The 24107-nt window shown below is 51.4% G+C and overlaps 2 protein-coding genes across 5 annotated transcripts in view; one reads left to right on the top strand and one right to left on the bottom strand.

Annotated features, from left to right (window-relative positions):
- ATP6V1C2 (ATPase H+ transporting V1 subunit C2) overlaps nt 1-1271 on the top strand; it is a 41644-nt gene extending 40373 nt beyond the window's left edge. For all 3 annotated transcript variants that reach the window (XM_058668278.1, XM_058668276.1, XM_004582599.3), the window contains 2 exons: nt 814-946; nt 1136-1271. In XM_058668278.1, the coding sequence (XP_058524261.1) occupies nt 814-946; nt 1136-1225 (223 nt within the window). In that variant the 3' untranslated portion in view covers nt 1226-1271. The remainder of the gene's footprint in view (nt 1-813; nt 947-1135) is intronic.
- Nucleotides 1272-1702: 431 nt separating this feature from the next.
- On the bottom strand, nt 1703-22609 carry PDIA6 (protein disulfide isomerase family A member 6). 2 transcript variants are annotated; one of them, XM_004582603.2, is made up of 13 exons: nt 22454-22609; nt 18708-18849; nt 12850-12907; nt 11880-12006; nt 9570-9676; nt 7704-7834; nt 7269-7383; nt 6862-7002; nt 5495-5579; nt 5345-5417; nt 4389-4547; nt 2688-2784; nt 1703-2164 (listed from the first exon to the last, which is right to left on the bottom strand). In XM_004582603.2, the coding sequence occupies exons 1-13, from the start codon at nt 22470-22472 to the stop codon at nt 2096-2098; spliced, it is 1323 nt and encodes a 440-aa protein (XP_004582660.2). In that variant the 5' UTR covers nt 22473-22609; the 3' UTR covers nt 1703-2095. The 2 variants fall into 2 exon arrangements, with proteins under 2 accessions (XP_004582660.2, XP_004582659.2); XM_004582602.2 differs by lacking the exon at nt 22454-22609 and having other exon boundaries at nt 18708-18874.
- Nucleotides 22610-24107: the final 1498 nt, after the last annotated feature.

The following is a 24107-nucleotide window of genomic DNA, read 5'->3' as shown; positions in this document are numbered from 1 at the left end:
GGCTGGAGCTGGGACACCGAGGCAGGGGCTGAGGCCTGGAGCCTCATCGGGGGAGAGCCCACCAGGTCCTGGGGAAGTGACTGCAGAGAAGCCAGCACAGGGGCCTCAGTCACTGGGAGAACAGGACAAGTGTGGCAGCCCTAGTAGGGGGATAGGCAGGACCCCAACACAGGGGTAGTAAACACCCTGCAGCTGGATTGCCCCTTCTTGTTTAACTCACTGCCTGAAGACCCCCTCACTGCATGCCCCCAGCTGAAGGGCCTGTGTCTGTAGACCAGGCAGGGGAGAGGGTATGGCTATCTCACTGCTCATGTTCATGCTCTTGGCTGATCCCAGAGAACAAGACAAGGAGGCTATCAATGTGGCCACTCCTGTTAATGCAACTCGATGAGGCTCGGGGCTCATGGGAAACCTCAGGAGTGCCAACAGAGGCTGGCAAGGCAGGACTGGCACGAACACTGGGCCCTGGGGCCTCTCAAATGTGGCTGGGATGCAGCAGCAGACAGTGGACCCCAACATGGCTCTGCTACAGGCCTGTGGGATTCATGACTTGGGCAGCTATGTGACATTAGGTCTCTCGTCCATCCCCTCAGCCCAAGGAACCTGAGCCTGACCAGGCTGTCGCTCTCTAGTGGACGAGAACAGAGTAGCAGTGTGGGCCTTTAGCCAAGCACCCAGAGGCAGGAAGGCTGGCCCAGCATGCAGGTGCTCTGCTCTGGTGGCCACTCTGAGTTTTTCCATGACCACCGGACTAATTTTCCAGGGTCTGCACTTGGGAGAGGAGCCCTAATGTTGTCTTGTCTGTCTGCAAAGGTATGGGCTGCCTGTGAACTTCCAGGCAGTCCTCCTGCAGCCTCACAAGAAGTCGGCCACCAAGCGCCTACGGGAGGTCCTCAACTCTGTCTTCAGACACCTGGACCAAGTCGCTGCTGCCAGTCTCCTGGATGTAGGTAGAGGCCCTGAGATGTTCGTGCTACTGCGGGGCGGGCAGGTGCTTGGCTTGAGAGGCGCTTTCACCAAAAAGAAAAAGGAGGGGTGGTTGCAGCCTGCTGCCAGTCCCCATGCCACCAGGTAAGAGCCCAGGCAGATGGGGCTGGGCAGCTGCGGGTGGCACTCAGGCCGTCTTCTCTTGCAGGCCTCTGTGGAGATCCCTGGCCTGCAGCTCAGTAACCAGGACTACTTCCCATATGTCTACTTCCACATCGATCTCGGCCTCCTTGACTAGAAGGGCGGCTGGCAGCACGTCCAGGCGCACGTGGACTTCAGGGCTGCTCAGCGGCCATACAGGCCTGCAGGATTCGGATGTTCAGAGAACGCTCACAGGAGTTCCTTACAGTCATATTTATTTTTTTTTAAAGTTACAATAAAATGCTCAGTCCTTTGAATGCCCATGTTCTGAGCGGGAACCGTCACCGCTTCACACTGCCGAGCACTGCCCGCAGGGCGGGAACATGCCTGCTCTAGCTCCTGTGTGAACGTGTGTGCTAACAGAGAGCCCATAGCCACCTGGATGGCCTGCTCCAGTCCCAGACAAGGTGGGAGGTGCTGTCCCACGCAGCTGCCTGGCGGGCATCAGTGGTGTCCGGAGCTCTGGCTTCCACGTGTGTGAACACTGGGCAGGAAATATGTCAGGGCTGTCAACTTGCTGGCTAAACATCAGATGCTGGATTTGAGGTGGACACTCATTTCATACGTTTATCACCACTGTCCAAAATATTGTTTTATTCTTTAATGGAAAAAGCCATTAATATTCAAATGAAGGAATCACATTTAAAAAAAACCCCTATGTGTAAGAAACAGCCTCCAAGAACATTCAAGCAGCAGTCAGGGAGGGAAAGTGTTAACAGCCCTGTTCATGTCAACATATTATACAACAGAATTCACTCCAATTCACTGGCTACAACAATTCATAGAATTTTTCAGTGTTTTCTTGAGATGCAAAAGTTCACTGGTGCAGTGTTTTGAATGACCGATCAAGAGCTACTTCTTGGAGAAAGGCCACTGGTAGACTTGTCTGGTTCTAAGAATGCTCATTCACTGCATGGACAAATCTGCTCCCAAGAAAAGGAACCTGCTTGAAGCCCTGCCATGGCGCTCACAGCTCATCTTTCTCCAAGTCGTCGAGCTCCACATCACTGAGGTCAATGTCATCCTCCACCGGCAGCTGCAAGCAGAAAACCATTCATCAGACCCGCTCAGGAGGCACCCGAGGGCCTTCCACCTCCTCCACCAAGCCATGAGAAGGCTCCTCCCACAAAGCAGCCTTCTCCATCCGGCACCTGCTTTTACCCTGCACCTGTTACCACAGATGGAAAAGCTGAGAACTCAGACACAATCTTCACATAGTGTAGCATCATCTCCATCTACAGAGCTAAAAGCCATGTGACCCCCATCTTACTGAGAAAGTAGGACAGAATCGCACAGAATGAATGCGACGCTCAAGGCTAAAGTTTTCTCTAAGACAAAGCAAATGTTTAAATGTTGGCCCTAAGGGATGATGATCAGCAAAGTAATCTACTGAAATTTACCTGCTGTCTGGCAGGAATATGGAATGGCACATGGCTTTGAGAAGGGATGCCTGGATGGCTCCAGGATCACTCCTGCACCTGGTGTGCCCTGGCTAATGTGACGGCAAGGACTGACTGCCAGGGCCGCCCACCCCCACTGTGTAGCCTCCCTATACTCACCACGCCGTCCTGGCCATCCCAGGGCTCTCGCACGCTGATGGAGGGGAAGACTCCGCCTCCCACGGGAGCTGTGGAGCCCCGCCCGAAGGACAGCTCCCTGTGAGCAAAGGGACCAAAGGCAGTGTTTAGGATGGCCTGCTGATGAGATGAGCAAACTGCCTCTCCCAAGGGTGTGCGTGTGCTGGCAATGCCTGCCACCTCCTGGGAACCAGGACACTGCCCCCTGCTGGCTTCTGCACCACATACAGCCAGTGTCAGGACAGCTTGTTTTGCTACAGTGCAGTCAGTCCAGGCAAGCCACCAGTAAGGTTGGAGCATGGGCTGTGCATCCTTTAAGACTGCACCTGCACAGTCCACATTACCAGCATCCCCACAGGCCCACAGTGGCATGTCTGCTGAGTCCATCAAAACCAGATTTGAAAAACATCACAAACCCACACTAGCCTGGATCCTGGAGTTCACCCAACAACCATCGAAATACAGGCCGCGAGTTCAAGTCTGGCTGTTAGTTAGCAACTGAAGTTGAAAACAGTAAGTATAGAAGTCCATTAGCCTTGCCTATTTTGTACATATCTGAGTCTCCTTAACATTTTTAAAAAGACAAATAAAAAGAAAAAACTTATTACTCTGGGTCTATTTGTTAAAATACTAAGGAAACATGGGAACAGAAAAGCCACTCTAAAATATACACTGGATGTCCTATTTTACCAATTCTAATAAACCCCTTCTAGGCAATTCTAAGCCAGGTTTACTACAAGCCCTTGACTGCAACCTCTGGCCCCAAGCACACAGCTGCCTATCTGCTCAGGAGGGGAATAGCAGCTAGCAGAGGAATGCTCTGCCCAAGGCATGCCCCTGGCCCTTCCTGGGGATCCACCACCACTCCAGGAGCCAATCCCTCAGCAAGCTGGTGAGGAGAGCTGGTCCCTACCTCAAGTCAGACCACCAACAGCAAACAAGCCCCGGCCTGAGGACACTGCCCCCCTCCCACCCGGTCACTCCCCAGGCCACCACTCAAGGCACCCGACCGTGCTGGGGGGACTCCAGCGGTGTGTGCAGCCCCAGCCTCTGCTAGGCTGGCACCACTTCAGCAGCGGTGCAGACTCTCAGACAGCATTCTTGGCATTCATTACTTATATCCCCAACCACCTTTTGTCAGCTGAACACAGCAGCAGAGAAGTGAACGAGGAAGAAAGCAAGAACTGGGTAACAAAATCTCATTAAGGCCTCCCAAAGCCTTGTATTTGCCTAAAGGAGGATTAAGTCTGCTTGAGAGAGAGCTGGGCAGGGCTGAGGATTCTGGAAAGGAGCTCCTCAGCCTGAGAACACTGTTTGCACACTGTGGGTAAAGCAGGCACACCCATTTTCAAATGACCACATTCCACAGCCAAGTGCCCAGTTTCGGGAACCATGTCCCCGGAGTTCAGCATTCACAGGGCATGCCAGGGAGGCATTAGGGAGAACGCCTGCCTGAGAAAGACAAGGAGCCTGATGCCAGGGACAGGGGTGGCAAGCAGGGTGGTCTGAGTTCACCCACCATGTTGAATGTCACCCAGAAGAGAACAAAGCACAAGATGATCTCAAACAGGATGATTTATCAACACTGCACTGACTGCCCGATTTACATGCCTGTTTCACCCCGAAAACCACAACCAACCCAGTCAGACAAGCAATAATAAAGTCAAAGGAACAAGCCATCACCTGAGAAACTCGTTAATGCCCTGCTCACTGAAAGAGCCCTTCAGCAGAGCAAACTTCATCTTGCGGGCATTGATGGCTGCCATGGCAGGGTACCCAAACCCGCCAATCCCCAATGCCGTCTCCAGCTCTGCTTGGGCGCCAGCTTCTGTCCACAGCCACCTGGAAAAGCAGACAAGTTTCACTGCAAAGATGTCTTTCAGATTAGCTGGAGTCTGACTAGCAGGTCTGAAGATCAAAAGATTATCCCTTATATATTTTGTGGGGTGAAATGAATGCAGAAACAAAAAAGATAAGGCTGCCAAATAACCTAGCTGGGATGTACTCCTAACTAGTTCGTCCCTCATGTGTCCCAAGTGCAACTCCAGAAGTCTTCATCATGGACAAGCTGCCCATCTATGACAGTGCTGTTTCCAGTCCCCAAAACATCCTCCACTGAAAACAATTCCCCATCTTCTGACCTCCAATCCCAGCAGCACCGACTGGGCTGCCTGGCCTCCTCCTGTGTTGGGAAGGAACACAATAAACATTTGTTGAGCTAAGAGGAGTGAGGCCACATGAGAAGCACGTGGGAGAGCTGTGGGGGTTGAGGACGGGAAGTGAGAACATCCTCAGGAAGGGACACAGACAGATGCAGCCCTCTCTCAGAAGTGGGTAAGGGACCCCATTTCCACTTCAGCCTGACCTAACGCTCAAGGCTGTCCCTGAGTTAGCTGCACCAGTAGGGAAGTGTCTGCCTGTCGGCCTGGAACCCATCCACGGGAATGACCCCCTCGGAGCAGCCGAATACTGTGGGGCAGAGCAGTCTCCTACGTAAGAGCTCCAGGCTGGGTTACCTTCTACCAAACACCAACGGGGAGAGGCCAGAGCGAGCACATGCTGTGGGACGCTTGGAGGGCTCCACCCCCGAGCCCTGCCCCTCCCAGCCTGACCACAGGACAGGAAGCCCAGTCACTTACCCCCACATCTTCTTTTTATATTTATCTGCCAACTTCAGAAGAACTTCCAAATATGAATTCCTGCCCACAGCTCCTGATTTTGAGACAGTGCATTTAGGAGGCGGCCTGAGCCCCAGCACAGCAGAGCTGAGGGAGCAGGCTGTGTCTCACCTGTGTCAAGGATGTGGGGCAGCACCGCCACAATGCACAGCTGGTGCTCCTCACACGCCTTCTTGGCGATGTCCTCGTTTACGATCTGTGGGGCCACACGGGCGACAGGTGAGAGGCTGCAGACCCAGCTCCCAGGTGGGCATTCCCACTGGACAGCTCCTCAGCTGTGCCACTCTATGGATGTGCGGGCGTCACCCTAAGCCACCGCTGTAGTGGGGCTGAGGCACTATGCAGAGTCCTGGGCGTCATGTGGCTGGGCACAGCCTCGTGCTGAGCTGGAAGAAGGTCATCTGCACATGTTCATGTTGTTGTGGAGACCTTCCATGCCTCAGTTTCTTCATACGTAAAATGTACTGCATGTGAGAACTAAAGGACAAAAGATATGGAGCGGGCCCGGCGCAGTGGCCTAGCAGCTAAAGTCCTTGCCTTGAATGCGCCAGGATCCCGTATGGGCGCCGGTTCTAATCCCGGCAGCTCCACCTCCCATCCAGCTCCCTGCTTGTGGCCTGGGAAAGCAGTCGAGGATGGCCCAATGCTTTGGGACCCTGCACCCGTGTGGCAGACATAGAGGAAGTTCCTGGCTCCTGGCTTCGGATTGGCACAGCACCGGCCATTGCGCTTACTTGGGGAATGAATCATCAGACGGAAGATCTTCCTCTCTGTCTCTCTTCCTCTCTATATATCTGACTTTGTAATAAAAAAAAATAAAAAATAAATCTTAAAAAAAAAAAAAAAAAAAAAAGCTATGGAGCAGCACCAGAACAGGCCTCTGGAGCCCCTTAAAGGACCAGGTGCTCAGCAAACGTGAGCCTGTTCCACTCTATTGTAAAGCCTAGGTGCACCTTGCTCATGGGTCAATTATTTTCATTTTCAAACTTACGAAAGGAAGCCGTTTATCAGGTTTTTCCCCTGCCTCTGGAAGCATAAAATCACTTCAAAGAGTAGTTTCTGGGCCTAGCATGATAGCCTAGTGGCTAAATCCTCGCCTTGCATGTGCCAGGATCCCATATAGGATCCCATATAGGTGCATATAGGTGCTGGTTCATGTCCCGGGTACTCCACTTCCCATCCAGCTCCCTGCTTGTGGCCTAGCAAAGAAGTCAAGGATGGCTCAAAGGATTGTACCAGTGTGGGGCACCTAGAAGAAGCTCCTGGCTTCAGAGCAGCTCAGCTCTAGCCATTGCGGCCACTCAGGAGTAAACCAGAGGGTGGAAGATCTTTCTCTGTCTCTGCTTCTCCCCGTAAATCTACCTTTCCAATTTAAAAAAAAAAATCTTAAAGTTGCTCATCTAGACAGGGATTACTGGTTCGATTCCTCTGTCAGACGGCAAAGCTCTCGTGGGCGCAGACGGCAAAGCCTTACTTACCTCCAGCAGCTCGGGAGGCGGTGCGTTATCCGAGAACAAGTCCATGGCCCGAGACACTATGTCAGACCTCGTCCTCCCACCATCATAGTCCACGGGAGATTCGCCCTTCTGAAAAATCTTGATTGTAGGAAATCCCCTAATCTATTAGAAAAGTGAAATCAAATTACATACACACACACACCACAATCTTTCTGGTTCCTAAGACCACTGCACAGAAAGCTGAATGTCATGCCGTGGAGTTGCCCCCAGCCTGTCTCCAGGTGCTCCTCACTGAGGCCGGCTAAGCAGGGAACCTGACCGCCAAGTTGTCACGCTGTCCCTGAGCCTGGGCACAGTTCAAGCGACAAGGCACGTGCTCAGGACAGCCCCACTCTTGCAGCCAAGGCCAGCGCCTCCTGGACACTCACCCCATATCTGCTGGACAGCAGCTGATTGACCGTGGCATCCACAGCTGCGAGCTTCACTTTCCCTTTGGTTTGCTCTTTCACCTCAGTCGCTGCGGCGGCCCATTCTGGCTCTAGACTGTAGGAAAACATTTGCATTGCCAAGTGCCTTTCAACCTGCAGCAGACACCTTTCTGTCCGAGCCCCAGCTATCTCCCACAGCTCAACATAAACACAATACCACCCATCACTCTTGCTTCCTGGCCCCTCAGCACCCCCAGATCTGGAAACCCACCAGTTCCCACTCAGCTCTGAAACACGACCAAACATGCCCTTGGTCCCAGCACAGTATCTGAAGTTCACCCTGGAGACCTCAGCATAACTCCCTCTAGTAGTGCTTTCACAGTGAGCCGGACCAAAGTATTAGAACTAAACAGGTGGATGGCAGTGTCCACTTACTTTTTGCAGTGTCCACACCAAGGCGCATAGAACTCCACCATCCAGATATCTTCACTATCGAGGACATTCTCATCAAAGCTGTCATCCGTCAGCTCAATCACGTCCTTCTTACTTGAACTATCGCTTCTCCCCTGTCATGCATGACACGAAAGGTCAAACACTACGTGGACAAAAACAACTGTGTTCCTGTTTTCTCTGCACAGCACATTCACCTCTACAAGTTTTTGAGCTTTTCTTTCGTGAACAGCAAAAACTGTTATTCTAATTGAGGATATTTCTAAATGTTCTAGGGCAGGGTCTGGGCAACTGTTCATGTCTGAGCCTGAAATTAAAGGCAGCAGTGTGCACTCTGGGTAAGCTGTAGGACAAAGCGAGCTTTATGCCGCCTCGTCATCAGACACCACCACACATATGCCCGACATTCAATACTTCCTCACTAAACACATCACGGGTAAGCTTCACATGTTGTGTACGGCATGTAAAAATACCACTCTAGGAACTGTGGCTAGGATGCCTGTGCATCCTACTGGCGTGTCCGACTTACTTCCTAATGTAGACCCTGCAAGGCAGTGATGACTCAAGAAATCAGCTTCCTGGGCCCGGCGGCGTGGCCTAGCGGCTAAAGTCCTCGCCTTGAACGCCCCGGGATCCCATATGGGCTCTGGTTCTAATCTCGGCAGCTCTACTTCCCATCCAGCTCCCTGCTTGTGGCCTGGGAAAGCAGCCGAGGACGGCCCAAAGCCTTGAGACCCTGCACCCGTGTGGGAGACCTGGAAGAAGTTCCTGGCTCCTGGCTCCGGATCGGCACAGCACCAGCCGTTGCACTCACTTGGGGAGTGAATCATCGGATGGAAGATCTTTCTCACTGTCTCTCCTCCTCTCTGTATATCTGATTTTCCAATTAAAAAAATAAATAAATAAATCTTTAAAAGAAATCAGCTTCCTGTAACCACATGGGAGCCCCAGCTGGGTTTGCCCCTGACCCAGCCAATTGCTGTAGGCATTTGGGGGATGGCAGCTCACCATCTGCCTCTCAAATAAACACAAACAATACCAGAGCAAGGAGCAGGAAGTCCTTCGGTCTGCTTGCCTGTCCATGGATGTACAACTGGCTCATTGCCACACATCAAGGCAGGAGCCAGTCCAAATTCCACAGATTTGGAGCAGATGCCCGACCCTGCCCCCTCTGCAGTCACCAAGGACATGGGGTTCCACAGCCCGGCTCACACATGCAGCCCCTTCAGTCTCGGCATTCCTAACCCCTGCAGGTCAGCCCGGGCCTCAGAAGCCCATCTGTGCAGTCGTGGCCAGACTGGCTAAAGGAAAGGGGATCCCGAGGCGGCCATACAAACCACTGTTGGCTGACGCCCTCTGGGTCTCAGGGATTACCTGTTAGTGAGAAGTTCACCAATTTAAAACTATATTCTGGGCCCAGTGGCATGGCCTTGTGGCTAGGGTTCTCGCCTTGAACGCGCCAGGATCCCGTATGGGTGCCGGTTCTAATCCCAGCAGCTCCACCTCCCATCCAGCTCCCTGCTTGTGGCCTGGGAAAGCAGTCGAGGACGGCCCAATGCTTTGGGACCCTGCACCCATGTGGCAGACATAGAGGAAGTTCCTGGCTCCTGGCTTCGGATTGGCACAGCATCAGCCGTTGCGGTCACTTGGGGAATGAATCATCAGACAGAAGATCTTCCTCTCTGTCTCCCCTCCTCTCTGTATATCTGACTTTGTAATAAAAGTAAATAAATCTTAAAAGACAAACAAACAAACAAACAAACAAACAAAAAAACCTATATTCTACAAGGAGTCTACACTTGGGATTCAAGATCTGGACACACGTCACGCACTGACACTATGAAGCCTTACCTGTTTTCCAGAGCTGTAGCTGCTGCTCCTGCCCCCGAGGCGGTCCTTCACAAGCTGGCGCAGAGCGCTGAGGGCTGCGTCCACAATAGCTTCACCTGTCCTGCCACCTACAGGAAGGCAAGGCAAAGGTCAGGCAAAGACAGGCAGTCCCTGGCCTGGCCTTCAGCTGTGTGCCTGCCTGAGGCAACCTGCACACATGCGCTTTCCCAACCGTGATAGCCTCACCCGAGTGTTAAACACGTGCAGCAACACAGGCATTGACACAGAGCATATGCCTCGAGAGCACATGTACTCTAGAAATTACACCTGGAGGGAAGGCAACTCTCAAGACAGCACCCCTACCTCCCAGTGTATGCCCTGGCAGCAACTTGGAATGCAGGCAAGCACCAAGACTCAAACCCAGAGCCTTGATGGGGACATAAGCATCAAAAGCCTCTGCCTGCCCTCCTACCTTTTCTCTCTTGCTGAAAACTGCTGATCTGAATTGAACCATAATGTAAGAAGTAACAACTATGTTTTACAACTTAGTTGTGGTATAGTGGGTTAAGCTACCCCTGCAATGCTGGCATCCCCTATGAGTGCCATTTGAAGTCCCAACTGCTCTACTTCCTATCCAGCTCCCTGTTGATGCACCTAGTAAAGCAGTGGAAGATGGCCCAAGTGCTTGGGTCCCTGGATCAACATGGGAGGCCCAGAAGCAGCTCCAGGCCATTAACTCAAAAACATAACTGATCATTTTCAGTGCCTTAGAGCTGGGAAGTCTGAACAAAATGCTTTGTCGAAGGCCTCATCTCCAGAGATCTGACCCCTCCTTGGTGAGGTGACAGATGCCTTGATGTTCACCCAGTATTTGTCTCATTTGTCTTACGCGCACCAATCCGTTAAGCTTCTATAGCCTCAAGTGGGGTTCCACATCCCTATCTTACAGATAAGCAGTAAGCTCAGGGTGATGAAGTGGTGTGGGGCTCTGCAAGCTGACCATGGTGCAGCCAGGAGGTAACCTGGTGGGCTGCCCGCTGAGGGCACTCTACAGACTCTGCACTCCTGGTTCCTGGCAGTCTGACTCCAGGCAACCAAGTGCAACTCACACTGCTCTCCCTGTGTGGCCAAACCGTCTCAGCTCCGCTGCACAGAATGCTCACATGAGGCAAGCAAGGTGGCACGACACTCATTCACCTCGATGTGCCAGGTTACAATCTTCACGAGGTTATCAAGCTAACATCTCAGTACAAATGCACCATACCCAGAACTTGGATTAGGACCATCTAAATGGTCAACACGGCAGTTCCATTTTTAAGTATGATAATCTGGTACTCCCCAAGAGAACCTTTCCATGTGACTGATGTGACACTCACCTTGGGAGTCTGAAGGCAGAATTCTATCGCTAGGTGCCTCAGTGACTCCTAACAGACATCCACAATTTACTCATCTAAAAACCAGACAGAACCTCTGGTATCTTGTCAACAGCTCAAATATTTACATGGTAAATGGATGTAAGGCCCTCACTGCCAGAATTCCATATGGGTGTCAGTTTGTGTCCTGGCTGCTTCATGATGATGGCCCAGTGTAGCAGCAGTTGATGGCCGAGAGCTCGGCCCCTGCATCCACACGGAAGACCCTGGATGGAGCTTTGTGGCCGTTGCTGCCATTTGGCAGGTGAACTGGCGGATGGAAGATCTGTCTTTCCCTCTCTTTCAAATAAATAAATGGAATTTTTGAAGAAATAAATAAGGTCTTTCATGCTGAAGTGCTAGATCTGTGTTCTAACAGTAAAGTGAAGAGGTTAGAGCAAGAAAACAGTTTTGGTCTTTATGAAACATTAAGTGTTGGAGCAAGAGAGACAAAAGGGTAGCACAGGCCCAGGGCACAACAGAGGTTTCAATGGCACATTTGATCTTTGAGATTTCAGGGCCAGTAGTGCTATGGCATAACATGTCAAAACACCTGCCACACCCAGCATCCTATGTTGACAGCATCAGTTTTAGTCCTAGCCGCTCTATTTCCAGGCCAACTTCCTGAGAAGGCGCTTTGGAAGGCATTGGAAGATGGCCAAAGTACTTGGCTTCCTGATACCCATGCAGGAGACAGAGATGGATGGAGCTGCTGGGCCCAGGCTGGCCACTGTGGCCATCTGTGGAGAACCAATGGACAAAAAAGCGCTTCTCCTCCTCTTGCTCTCTGCACTCTGAACACCAGGTAGGGGTCTCATCGCACCACCCATACATAAGGAAATCCACACAGAAACAGGCGGAAGGTTCCAGAATCCTGCCTTCTGGCCCACCAGGCATACAGTGTCAGGAAAGCACTCACCCTGATAATCTTCTGGTCTGTTCTTGTTGGATCCAAAAATCTTGATGGTAGGAAAGCCCTGCACACCATACTGGCCGCCCAGTGACTGATGCTTGTCCGCATCAACGGCACCAACTTTGACAACATCCTGTGGAAACACATAGTCTCCGGTTTTATTAATCTTTTAAGTTTTTAATTTGAAAGGTAAATGAAACACCCAGAGAGAGATTTCTTCTGGTTTACTTTTCAAATATTCCCCCACCCCCACTACGGCTGGGCCGGGCCAAGCCAAGCCGCTCTAGGTCTCTCCGATGCTTGCTGCCTCCCAGTGCGCATCAGCAGACTAGCTGGTGGCGGGGGCTGGACTGGAGCCAGGCACTTGGACACAGGATGCACTGGCCTCAACTGGCAACTGAACCACTGTGCCAATGCCAGCTCCACTTACCTATCTTTTCTTTCACCAGAACAAGATCTAATACAAATCCATCATCTTAATCATGTAAAAAAAAGGTAGTAAAAGGCAGGGTGCAGTTTACAAATAGGCTCTATGAGGGTGTCAGCCTTGAAATCAGGTGAGAATGCCAGAGATGCATGAGGTCCAGAGGAGATTCTGTAGCTCCCACAATCAGCAAAGCTAAGACCAGTTTCAGCATTTGCCCGAGAAATATCAAGTGCAGACAACATAAACATGGAGAGGTGGAGGCGGGCGCCTGGCCCACGGGTTATCATACATGCACTACAAGTGGGCTGAGCCCAGCTCTGGCTCCTGCCCTGAGTTCTTAGCCCTAAGCGTCAGCCTTGGGGCTGGTGTGGGTATCTGAGGTGTGAATCAGCTGATGGGAGCACACTCTGCCTCTCAAATAAAAAAGTCAAAAAAATTTTACACAGTTTTTGAATTGCAGTATGCAAATCAGCTTCTTAATGTACATTAAATCCATCCACAATTTTACTTGAACATGCCCAGAGGAACGTGGCCATTTCAGAAACTTACTTTCAATGCAGTTGCTGCTTTCTTCCATTCTGGCGTTAATCTTTGGCAGTGGCCACACCTTTTTTTTGGCGCAGGAGGGAACAGAAATAAGGTGAAAGTTAAAACTCTCAATCCACAGTTCAAGAGACCCTCCGAGTGGCTTGGAGGACAGGACAAGAAAAGACCCCACAGTGACTGCAAGGCCATTCTATTATTGACAGTGATCACACTTACTATCATTCAAATGACTGACCCATTAAATCACATTCCCAAGCTTAAATAAACTGTCCTCCTAACCCCACACCTGAACACTGCCTTTAGCATCTAGATCATCAGCTCTGTTCATATATGCAGCTTACACAAGGATGGGAAAAAAGCATTCCTGGGTGCCAAGGAACGACAGTTCCTAGAGAAAGAACCTGAACTCTAATTTTTTATTTGAGAGAGAGAAGACACTGATCAATCGGTCACCCGCTAGCTGGTTAATAACCCACACGGCTGGGGCTGGGATCATGGCTCAACAGACTAATCCTCCACTTTCTCTCAAGTGCTGGCATCTCATATGGGTGCTGGTTTGTGCCTGGCTGCTCCACTTCTCATCCAGCTCCCTGCTCGTGGCCTGGGAACCCTGCACCCGTGTGGGAGACCTGGAAGAAGCTCCTGGCTCCCATTCTGCTCAGCTCTGGCAGTTGTGGTCTCCTGGGTAGTAAAACAGTGGATGGAAAATCTTTCTCTCTTTCCTCCACTCTGTAAATCTGCCTTTCCAACAAAAATAAATCTCAAAAAAAAAAAAATTGTATATGGCTCATATGGCTGCAATGGTTAGGGAGGCTTGAGCTGGAAACCAGGAAACTCAACTGAAGTCTTCCAGTGGTGGCAGCAACCAACCACCTGCTGCCCCCTAGAGCCCGCACGCACTGCAAGCTGGAGGCCCAAGCCAGGGCTTAGAATTGAACCAAGCACTGGCTGGTGGATGTAGGCACCCTAAATGCTGGATTAAACACCTGCCTTGGAGCCCACAAACCCTACACCCTAAAGGTGGACAATTTCACATGTAAACTAATCTTTTCATTTCATACATGATGCAGCTAGCCTAGGTCTCCTGCGTTTAAATACTCTACCACAGCTGCTTTCAGAGTTTAAAATGTACTTCTAAATTCAAGTTAGTAAACCTAGTAAGTTGAGAGGCACGGGTGTGTGTGCATGTGTGGTAAGTGTGCTCAAGTCAATATGCATGAGAAGGAGGGAGGGAGGGAAGACAAAGAAAACCCCAAACTTGTAGGTCTTAAGACTTAAAATCACACCCATGAATCAACCACCTCAGCTTTATGCTTCCAGCGGAAAACTGGACAAGGGGAAACCCTAAGATGGACTATGTCAATCAGTGGACTCTGCACCAGCCTCATCATACCTGGACTGTTGCTGATGATATGTTGGAGCTTCTAATTGATCGAGGTGACGCTCTGCTGGCTCTGCCTACAAACCTGAGAGGGCCTCCCTAAGAGGCCGTTGAACTTGAACTGGACAAGTGGGATGCTGGACTCTGTATGGTGTAAACTTTTAATTAGGGAATCTCAACGGAACTTGAGCTGTGGTTATGCATCAAGGTGAAGGAATTCATGATGGGGGAAGGGTTTGGGGTGAAGGGGGGGGAATCCCAGTACCTATGAAATTGTGTCATGTAATGCAATGTTATTAATGAATAAATGAATATTAAAAAAATAAATAAATAAAAAAAATAAAATCACACCCAGTATACTACAGTAAGATCCTTGTCATGTCCCTGCCATGCATCAAGGCAGGGGACAGACTGCTCCTTTTCAGGACCGTGTAACATCCATTGTATATCAAAACCACAGTTCATTTATTCAGGTAACTTGTTGCATTTTCTTAAACAAATTCTCAGGTTTCTAAGGACTTAACAAGTAAGAAGCATGTGCCAGCACCAGCAGGAACACTTTCTATAGAGAACCGTGTGTAACTGGCCTTGCACTGAACACAGGCGTGCTTATGTCTCAAGGACAGGATGGAGACTGAGAAGAAACTTGCCTCCTTATCACCCTCCACCAGGGCCAGACACAACACGAACTGCACCCACCACATTCCCAGCCCAACAGAAGCCTACACCCCACTCCATGAAGCCAGTCCTTCCTGAGCCCCATGGCAAAGCTGCTTCTACTGCTACGTCCAGTACACTTGGGTGCTTGGGGAATGCTTGGAGTCCCATGGCCCTTTAACCTCAGCCTATGCAGCAAAGGGTAACTTAAGTGAGACATCTTCAGTGCACACACCCCTCCCATGGTGTCAGGATCAACTGCGCCCTGATCAAATACCCCATAACCCTAATACATGCTCCACCTGGGGCCCAAATATCCACAGGATTGGAGGCTAAAAATTTATAGTGGGGGAGATAGATGAATGGGTGTTGTCAAGAACTTGGATGGGGGAGATCACTTCATTTTCACTGCATCCCGTGTCAGAGTGCCCGGGTTGGTGTCCTGGCTCCGCCTCCCACGCAGAAGCTGGTTAACCTGCACCTTGGAAGGCAGCGTGATAAGTACGCCGAGCGCTTGGTCACAGCACCCAAGCAGGAGACATAGACTGAGCTGGCTCCTGGCTCTGGTTTTGCCCAGCCTGGGTTACTGCAGGCGTCTGGTGGAAACATCTCTCACTGTCTCTCTGCCTTTCAAATAAATATCAATTCTAAGAACTTTTTAAAAAGAGCAGTAGTTTGACCGAGTCAGGCTCTTAAGCAAAGGAAGGGGAAGGGGTGATTCATTTTGTTTCTTGCACAGGATCATTTGTTGAAATTGGTGTTTAAAATCTGTGGCTTCTCAAAAAGCCCCTGGTATGCGCATAACTTGGCAATGGGAGAGGCTCACAGGGAGGTGCCTGGGCAACTCCTCTGGCAAGATACAGACCCTCCAGGTTAACGCAAGAAGTACGATAGGAAACAGCCCAGAATAGGCCATGGAAAATTTCCCACGGGCATGCATTTGGCACGGGACGGGGGCGGACCAGGCTGGGTCAGTGCATGTCATCCACTGGCTAATCCAGGCACCAGAACAGAGTGTGGGTTGGGCCGGTTTTGGTCGCGACAAAACCAGCGTACAATGTGGAATGCCAGGGCGAGGTTGCCGGTACTGGATTTGACTGCAGCGCCCACCCAGCACACGCGAGAACCGGGAAGGGCAGAACCAGCATGGGGATTTAGGGGCTGGTCCCCTCGCCGGACAGCTACCCCTACTGGAGAGCGTGGGCTGGGTTGGGGTCAGACCACACTAAGCAGGGCTACAACACCTGAGCGCCGCATGGGAACTAGACCAGGGAAAAGCCAGGTTGAGCAAATTATCCCCTGCTGGGGCAAGCATAAATTAGGATGGATGAGGGTTGTAAGGACTTAGACGCAACACCAGCTGGCAGATGATGGCTCTGGGGGCCAATTCTGTCAAGTCAAATTGTGGAACCACCCGAAGAGTGCATAAATCAGGACAGAGAGAGATCCAGGAAGGAAACAATGGGTTCCCCCCTCCTGGATCACTACTCCCGTGGGAGGACATGATAACATGGAAGGGGCCCGGGGTGGTTAGACAGAGAAGAACTCTCAATATCTGTGGGGGCTGGATGGCTGAGTTGGTGGGTTAGAACTAAGCTTTAAAACCCAGGGACAAATACAAGAGCTAAACGGGAAGTGGGACAGACTGGACTAGTCTGCTATGCACACAGGTAAATCAGGATAGGGGACGGGCCTAGTGGGGGTTATTGTGGGTCGCCCCGACTAGGCCGCAGCCCCCACTGGCTGATGCAAGTGCCGAGTGCGTGCTGGGCAGAACCAACCAGGTCTGCAACACCCACTGGTTCCAGTGCAACTCAAGTCCGAAAACAGAACCAGCGCAGGAACTGCAACTACAAGCTGATTGAGGCGATGAACAGCTGGTCTCAGAACCCTAGCCAAGAAAAGACAGAGGACAGAGAGGGTCAATCAACCATCTCAGATATATGTTGGCAGCGAAAAATGGGTGAATGAAGACTCTATGATGGACAGTGTCAACCAGTGAACTCTGCAACGACCTCATCGAGCTGAGAGTGGCGAGACTGGGGGGGGGGGGGGGTCGGCCGTGGGGGAGGGGCATGGGGAGGAGTGGGGGGGAAATCCCAGAGCCTATGAAACTGTCACATAATGCAAAATAAATTAAAAAAAAATAATAAACATTACAAATGGGAAAAAAAAATCTGTGGCTTAATTTGAAAATCTTTATGAATTAACTTCTGTTGCTGGAGATAACTTTGAAATGCAGTTGAAATGGCTGGATCAGCAACTGGCTGTCGGTGCCGACTATTCAGCAAGAAGTACACAGCCCTAACCTGAAACTCCAAAATCTAAGCCTCTTCCTCAGAAACTTTAAACATGCTGAGTTCTGATTAGGGATGTTCAGCTAGTAAAGCCTATGCAAATACTGTAGCATCCCAAACTCCCCAGGTCTGAAACACTTTGGCTCCCAACCACCTGGGATAAGGGACATTCAATCACATCACCACAGAGACTGACTCAGTCCTTCCCCAATCACACTTCCATTCTCGGCTTTCTCTGTGGCTCTAGGCTTTATTTAATACCCGTGGAACCTCCATCCCAGGAATGCAAAGCCTCCACACACTGCCAAACGAGGCTGTCACAGAAGGAGGCTACAAGTGCCAGTGCTAAACATTCTCTTTCCCCCGTCTTTTTTTTTTTTAAAAGAGAGGAAAAGATCAGAACAGCCAGGGCAGGCCGAAATAAGGAGTCAGGAGTTTTTCTAGATCTCCCACATGGGTGTAGTACCCAAGTACTTGGGCCGTCCTCTGCTGGCTTCCCAGGAGCAGTAGCATGGAGCTGGATCAGAAGTGGGGCAGCTGGGACTCCAATCTGTACCCAAGCACCCAAACAGGACGCCAATGTTTCAGGCGGCAGCTTAACACTATGCCACAAGCTCTGGCCTCATCACTATATTTTCTCACCTGCAACACCAGGAAGTGAAACTCTCCCAGTAGAATAAGTAATCACCTACTGGATTCCAATTTTGCTTTTTCAATTAAGCTGCCTGGTATCACTTTATTTAAAAAAAAAAATAATTTGAGGGCCAAATGAGAGACAGAGGTAGAGGTAGAGACAGGAGGAGGAAGGAAGAGGGAGTCTCCTACGTGGGTGCTGTGACCAAGTGCTTGGTGGGCTCATCAAGGCTGCCTTCCAAGGTGCAGGTGAGCCAGCAGCTGGACCGGAGGCGGAGCCAGGACTCCAACCAGGGCACTCTGACATGGGATGCAGGCTGCATCTCAAACGCTGTGCCAAATACCCAGCCCCAAAACACTGTTTTCTCACCCTTATCCCACTTCCTCATCATAAGCAGAGACTTTAAAAATGACAAGTTTCAGGGGCTGGTGTTGTAGCACTGTGGGTTACATCATATTGGAATGCTGATTCAAGTCCTGGTTTCTGTTTCTGATCCAGCTTCCTGTTAATGCTTGTGGGAGGCCAACAGAAGATTACCTAACTGCTAGGGCCCTACCACTCCTGTGGGAGACCCAAATGTAGTTCCTGGCTCCAGCCTGGTCTAGACCTGGCTCGGTCACTTAGGCACGCTTCTTCTCTCCCTTTCCAATAGAAACAAATTAATCTTAAATTATAAGGTTTTTCCTTTTATCTTTCTTATAACAACTAGCTGCTTTAACGACCTTTTATCCCGACTCAATCTTGATGACTTTTAACAGAGTCAACATTTTGTGGATGTTTCCATCTCTCCTACTTTTTAAGCAAATTGTAAGCTAGATAAAATTAATTTTTATATAGCATTTCTCTAATTTTACGGTGTACCAGAACTATCTGCATGTGTCAGCCCACTTACCATGGAGCATAGAATTCTACAAGCCACAGACTGTCACTCTGAATGACTTCCCGGTTGAAGTTGGATGGGGTTAATTCGATGACGTCATCGCTAGAGGAGTACAGACCATTCACGGCAAGAAATAAGGTGCAGCTCACCAGCCCTGGAGGGACAGACACACATGCCATTAGAGCGACTGCTCGGGGCTCCAGTCCAAGCCCCCTGTGCGTCGTCCAGTGACAGGCTGTGCCCAGCCTCCTTTCTGGAGCCACAGTGTTCTTACCTACTGTCATTTCATGGACAGGAACACTGAACCATGACTGTTTTTGGCAAGTATTTCATTTCTACCCACAGCACACTATCAAGCTCTCACCACAAAGGAACGAAGTGCAGTTTCCCATGGTCCATCTGACAGATGCAGGACACGGTCTGCTGCACTACGAGGATGCTTTAACTGAGAGGCAGAGGGAGATCACAGCAGACAATGAGTGAACACCTATCTCCGACAACTCCCCTGGGCCCACACAGGCAGGGTCTGGACTGGGTGATGGCTGGGGCCAAGGCACTCCACCCATCTCCTACACATGGCAGAAACCCAATGACTTGAGCCATCACTGCCAACCAAGATCTGGGGTCAGCAGCTGTCGTCAGTACTGATGTAGACCCTCCGGTTGGGGGTGCAAGTGGCTTCACCAATGGACCAACTGACCCCCATGCCAGCTGTATCGTTAGCAGCACGACTTACCCTCACTGCAGATCAAAGGTATTACTTCTGGCCACTCTAAGAAACCCAATGTAATTTATAATAACCATAAAGAAAAACAAACTCTGAACTAGTCTCTTAAGAAATCAGTTTCTGAATGAGTACACTATCAATATTTATATCCTTTAGCATGCTTTCTAATCTCCCCCAGGACAACGATAAACACTGGAGGAACCTTGGGTTTCTCCTGACTTCACAGGAATGTTTTCCCATGTGCATGATGCTGGCCTTGAGGCTGAAACAGATGGGTTAGAGAAATCTCTATCCCTCTCTTTGCCTCTTAGCGAAGCTCCGAGCTTTCCTTTTAATCTGCTGAGGTGGATTACGAGTGAGACTGGGGATTCTTCACAGCAGTGTGTGTACGGGCCATCTCAAAGAGGTTCTCCACTGTTAGGAATAACCCCACTGTTAATATCTCTCAGAAGCAGGGCACAGATGCCTTAGCCTTATCAGGTCCCCTGACTTTCCACAGCCTTGCTCACTACGAGTGGGAGTTATCAGCACAGGGTGAGCAAGGAACCACAGCCGGGGACCACCTCGTCTCCCAACTTTCTGATCCCATTCCCAAGCTTTTCCCATGAAGCCTGTGCCCAGAGAAAATGGTTCAGCACGCCACGGCCTGGGTAAACCATCACACAATTCAAGAATACTGCAAGTGAATTGCAGACATGCGACTATAACAGCTTATGACATAAAAGGGAAGACTTTCCTAGAGTGACAAGAAGCCACAGAGGGGTTAGGGGGATGACTAAGAGGTGTGGGGATGGGAACAGCAACCGGTGCTAGTGGGAGACACATCAGGAAAGACACAAAGACGAGCTAACAGAGGTGACTCTAGGTGTGCTGACAGTGGGGAGAGGCGGGCTGCTGCCTCCCAGGCCTGCTGTCCAGCAGGGCCACACTCACCCAAGTTCAAAGACCGGGTAAAGCCAAGGTAACATCAACTCCATTCACTGATATCTTTGTGATAATTACAGGTTGAAAACATTTTAGATATACTGAGTAAATAAATATATGTAAAAATTCACTTCAGATGTTCTTTGCCTTTTAAATGTGGCCATGAAAAAATCTACAGGTACATAATTACCTGAAGTCTGTTGTTCAGTGACCAGCCCAAACTCTGAGTAAGCGGCAAAGACTGGTCTGGGTCAGCTCTACAACTTCAAAAGTAATGCATTTCTTAGTAAAAACTCAGATAAATGTGTATTTGCTCGGCAGATTGAGTCAAATGTGAAACTTCTAGAATTAGAAAAATAGAAGAGTAACAGTTCTTTTCCACACAATTCCTAGGAATTTTAAATGATGGAGCCTGGCTGCCCATGTGGAGTCTCACCGCGTTCCATTTTGCACTACCAGCTCAGCGCCTCGTACTCTCCCCCTCTCCCCAGCCCCTCACCTTCAGGGTAAGCCCTGCCCAGGTGGTCCTGTCTGTACTACACCTCACAAGTCAGGGTATTGAATTTACTTCGGGGGGTGGGGCACAACACCGGTTTACATTTTCTATCTAGAACTCCCTAAGCAGCCTGTCAGGGCTCAATCACCATGCCTGCTTTACAGTCCAGGAAGCCCGGGCCCAGAAGGCTCATTTGCCTGAGGTCACATATGGAGAATGAAACAGACACACTTATGTAACCCGCATGGCTAAGCTCGCCCAGAGAATCCCAAGGGGCATTGCTGGGAATAATTAGTTCTTTAGTGCGGTCAGCGGGCAACAGGGTACTCAAGCAGACTGGAATTGCCAAAGGGGTGCCCCAGGAATCTCCCAGCCAGGAAGGTGCTTTTCCTCCACACAAGGTCACCCATGGCGCGCCACCCCGAGTGCAACATGCATGATGATGGAATTGGGTCTTTGAATTTTGCCTAGTTCTCACAAAACCCTCCACACCACAACACCACCTTGCATGGTTACAAGGAAATCGCCCCATTCTGGATGAACAGATGAAAGATATCTCTATCTTGATGATATAAAGGCGGCCAATAATCACTACCCCATGAAAAACAAAATCTTGGGGCTCATGGAAGATGACAAAGTGGGTCAGTACTGACCCATGAAGTTCTGTTCCTACAACTATCGACTGCACCGGGAGGGAAGATGGCGAGCACCGCGGGGCAAGGGGGCACCCCAGGTCTAGAATGCAGGCAGCTACCGGAAACATCGGTAACATCTCTGCCTCACACCTGCTGGTCGGGGGAGAGTCAACTGAGGAAGCAACACCTGCAGCTTCCTGGGCACCAAAATCCCGCACGTAAGCTCTCGACAACCTTAAAGCAGATATTTATCCGCACCCCCACACCGTGGAGACGCACCAACTCGTTAACTTCCCGCAACACCCCCACGGGTGTTCCACACAGCGGAAAACACACCGGCCCAGAGAGGTTAAGTCGCCTGCCAGGGTCACACAGGTGCCGACAGAGAGGAAAGAGGCGGGCAGCGAGGATGCCGAGTGGCGCCTGGGCGTGGCCAAGGCGAGCCAAGGAGGACGTGGGACCCTCCAGTTGGCCCGCCAGGGTCCCCCAAACCAGAATCGACCCAATTCCCCGGCGCCTGGGCTCCACTCCGGTGCTGGGGAGTCCGATCCCACCGGAGGGTGGGGGTCGGCCCCGGGACCAGTCTTCGGAAAGCGCTGCTCCCTTCCTTCCTAAGGCCCCTCGGGTTTCCAAAGTAGGCTCAGCGCAGAGCAGCGGGGAGCACCGCACGGCCCTGGCCACACGCACGCGGGCAGGGTCGGCCCACGAGGCCCCCGAAGCCCTGCGCCCCGCGGGATCCGGCCAGGTGCGGGCCTCGAGTCCGCGCTTTCACCCCGTCCACGAGTTCGCTCCCCGGTTGGGGTGCAGCGGCCCCTTCCGTTCCTGCATCCCAGGCCCAAGCTCCCACACCGCCCGAGGGGCGCCGCCGCTTCCCGGAGTGGCCCAGCCGGTCACTCGCCGCCGGCCAGGCCTACTTCCCCGGCCGCGGCCCGCCGAACGGGGTGCTCCCGAGCCTCCCAGGCCGGCCCCAGCCTACCGAGCCCCAGGTGAGCCATGCCGAGCGCCGCCGGCCGCCGTACTCGCCGCTGCCGCCGCCTCAGCTCTGCCGCGCCCCCACGCTCACGGCCCGCCCAAGCCAGTGCGGCGGGCGGCGCGGCAGCCGCGTGGGGGCGGGCCGGAAGGGCATCGCCGTGCCGTGGCCGTGGCTCATTGGTTGAGGCGGCCTTCGCTCACTCGCGGGGCCAATGGGAGGCGGCCGGGTAGAGGTTACGGGTTTGGTTTTTTTTCCCGGGGGCGGCGGCGGCAGGCGGGGTTCGCGGCGCTGCGCTCCAATCCTGCCGGCGTCCCGAGTCCTGCCTGGGCTCTCGGTGGAGGCCTGGCGTGGGGTCTCCTCATCTCGCGTTCCGTATCCCCGCCCTCAACTCGGCCTCGTCTCGTGCCCTTCCCTTTCTCCCTTCCACCCTCCGGTGGGATCGGCGGGGCCCCTTGGTGTAGCTACGACTTTCTTGAGTGACATTAATTGCTTTTGAGGCCGGACATTAGTTCAGCAGAACTTGCAAAACACGTGCCACAGGGAATAAAACGCGACGAGGGGCCCTTGTCGGGGCGCATGGTCGTGCTCTCGCCCCCATAGACCCCCGAGGGCCCGCCCTCCCTGGCGGCTTGCTGTCTGGATTACTCACCCCTGCTGCTTCATGTGTAAAACTGCTAGTACTCGCACTGCATGGGCTGGCGGGCTAGACGCGGTGGGTGCTTTCTGGGGGGCTTTCTGGAGGAAGTGACACTTGGGAGGTTGGTCAGGCAAATGAGTCCCCCTGCGGTCGCCTCATGGCCGCTCCGATGTGCACAAGAGCTTCTCGTGATGGAGCAGGGACTGTCGCTCTGGTATTTCTCAACATATCCTAACTCACAGAGGAAACTTCTGGGGGAGTGTGTCAGCATTGTGGCACTGCATGTTAAGACAATGGTTGGGGCACCTGCATCCCATGTTGCAACTGAGTCCCACCTCCAGTCGGATCCAGTTCCTTGTTAATGCTTCTGGGAGGCAGAGGAGGCCAGGCCAAGTGCTTGCAACTCATGTGAGAGACCTGGATGGAGTTCCTGGCTCCTGGCTTTGACTCAGCTCATTCTGAGATATTGCAGGGTTTTGAGGAGTGAATCAATAGATTGAAGTGCTTTCTCTCTTCTGTCACTCTGCCTTTCAAATAAATAAATCTTTCAAAAAGAGGAGGGACCATGGCACAACAGGTTAAGCCTCTTCCTGCAGTGCTGGCATCCCATATAGATGCCAATTTGAGTCCTGGCTGCTCCTTTCCCAAATCCAGCTTCCTGCTCATGGCCTGGGAAAGCACTAGAGGATAGCCTAAGTGCTCGAACCCCTACACCCATGAGGGAGACCCAGAAGAAACTCCAGGCTCTTGGTCTCGGACTGGCCCAGCCCTGGCCATTGTGGCCATTTAGGGAGTGAGCCAGAAGATGGAAGACTTCTCTGTCTTTTCTGTGCAAATCTATTTTTCACATAAAAATAAGTCTTAAAAAAAGAAAAATTCTGAGAGAAGTATACACAGACTTATGTGTCATTATCATCATGAGCCACTTGACTTGTGGGAGTTTGAGTTACAATTTTGTTCATTGGCCTTGAAAGGCTATCAATGTTCTGAACTGTTCTTTCCTCCTCATTACTTGCCTGG

The sequence above is a fragment of the Ochotona princeps genome, chromosome 8 (genome assembly GCF_030435755.1).
Source record: "Ochotona princeps isolate mOchPri1 chromosome 8, mOchPri1.hap1, whole genome shotgun sequence".
Taxonomy (NCBI): domain Eukaryota; kingdom Metazoa; phylum Chordata; class Mammalia; order Lagomorpha; family Ochotonidae; genus Ochotona; species Ochotona princeps.
Note: the sequence above shows the minus strand (reverse complement) of the source record. Positions and strands in the feature narration are given on the sequence as shown.

Bases quoted from the DNA above. Each gene is read 5' to 3' on its own strand.
- PDIA6 (XM_004582602.2), bottom strand. From the start codon at position 18,874: ATGGCATGTGTGTCTGTCCCTCCAGGGCTGGTGAGCTGCACCTTATTT. The intron at 7,384-7,703 runs GTAAGTGGACAC...GTTTTCCTACAG, and splicing joins TGGTGTGGACACTGCAAAAA to TCTAGAGCCAGAATGGGCCG. The intron at 7,003-7,268 runs GTGAGTGTCCAG...CTTTTCTAATAG, and splicing joins TGCTGTCCAGCAGATATGGG to ATTAGGGGATTTCCTACAAT.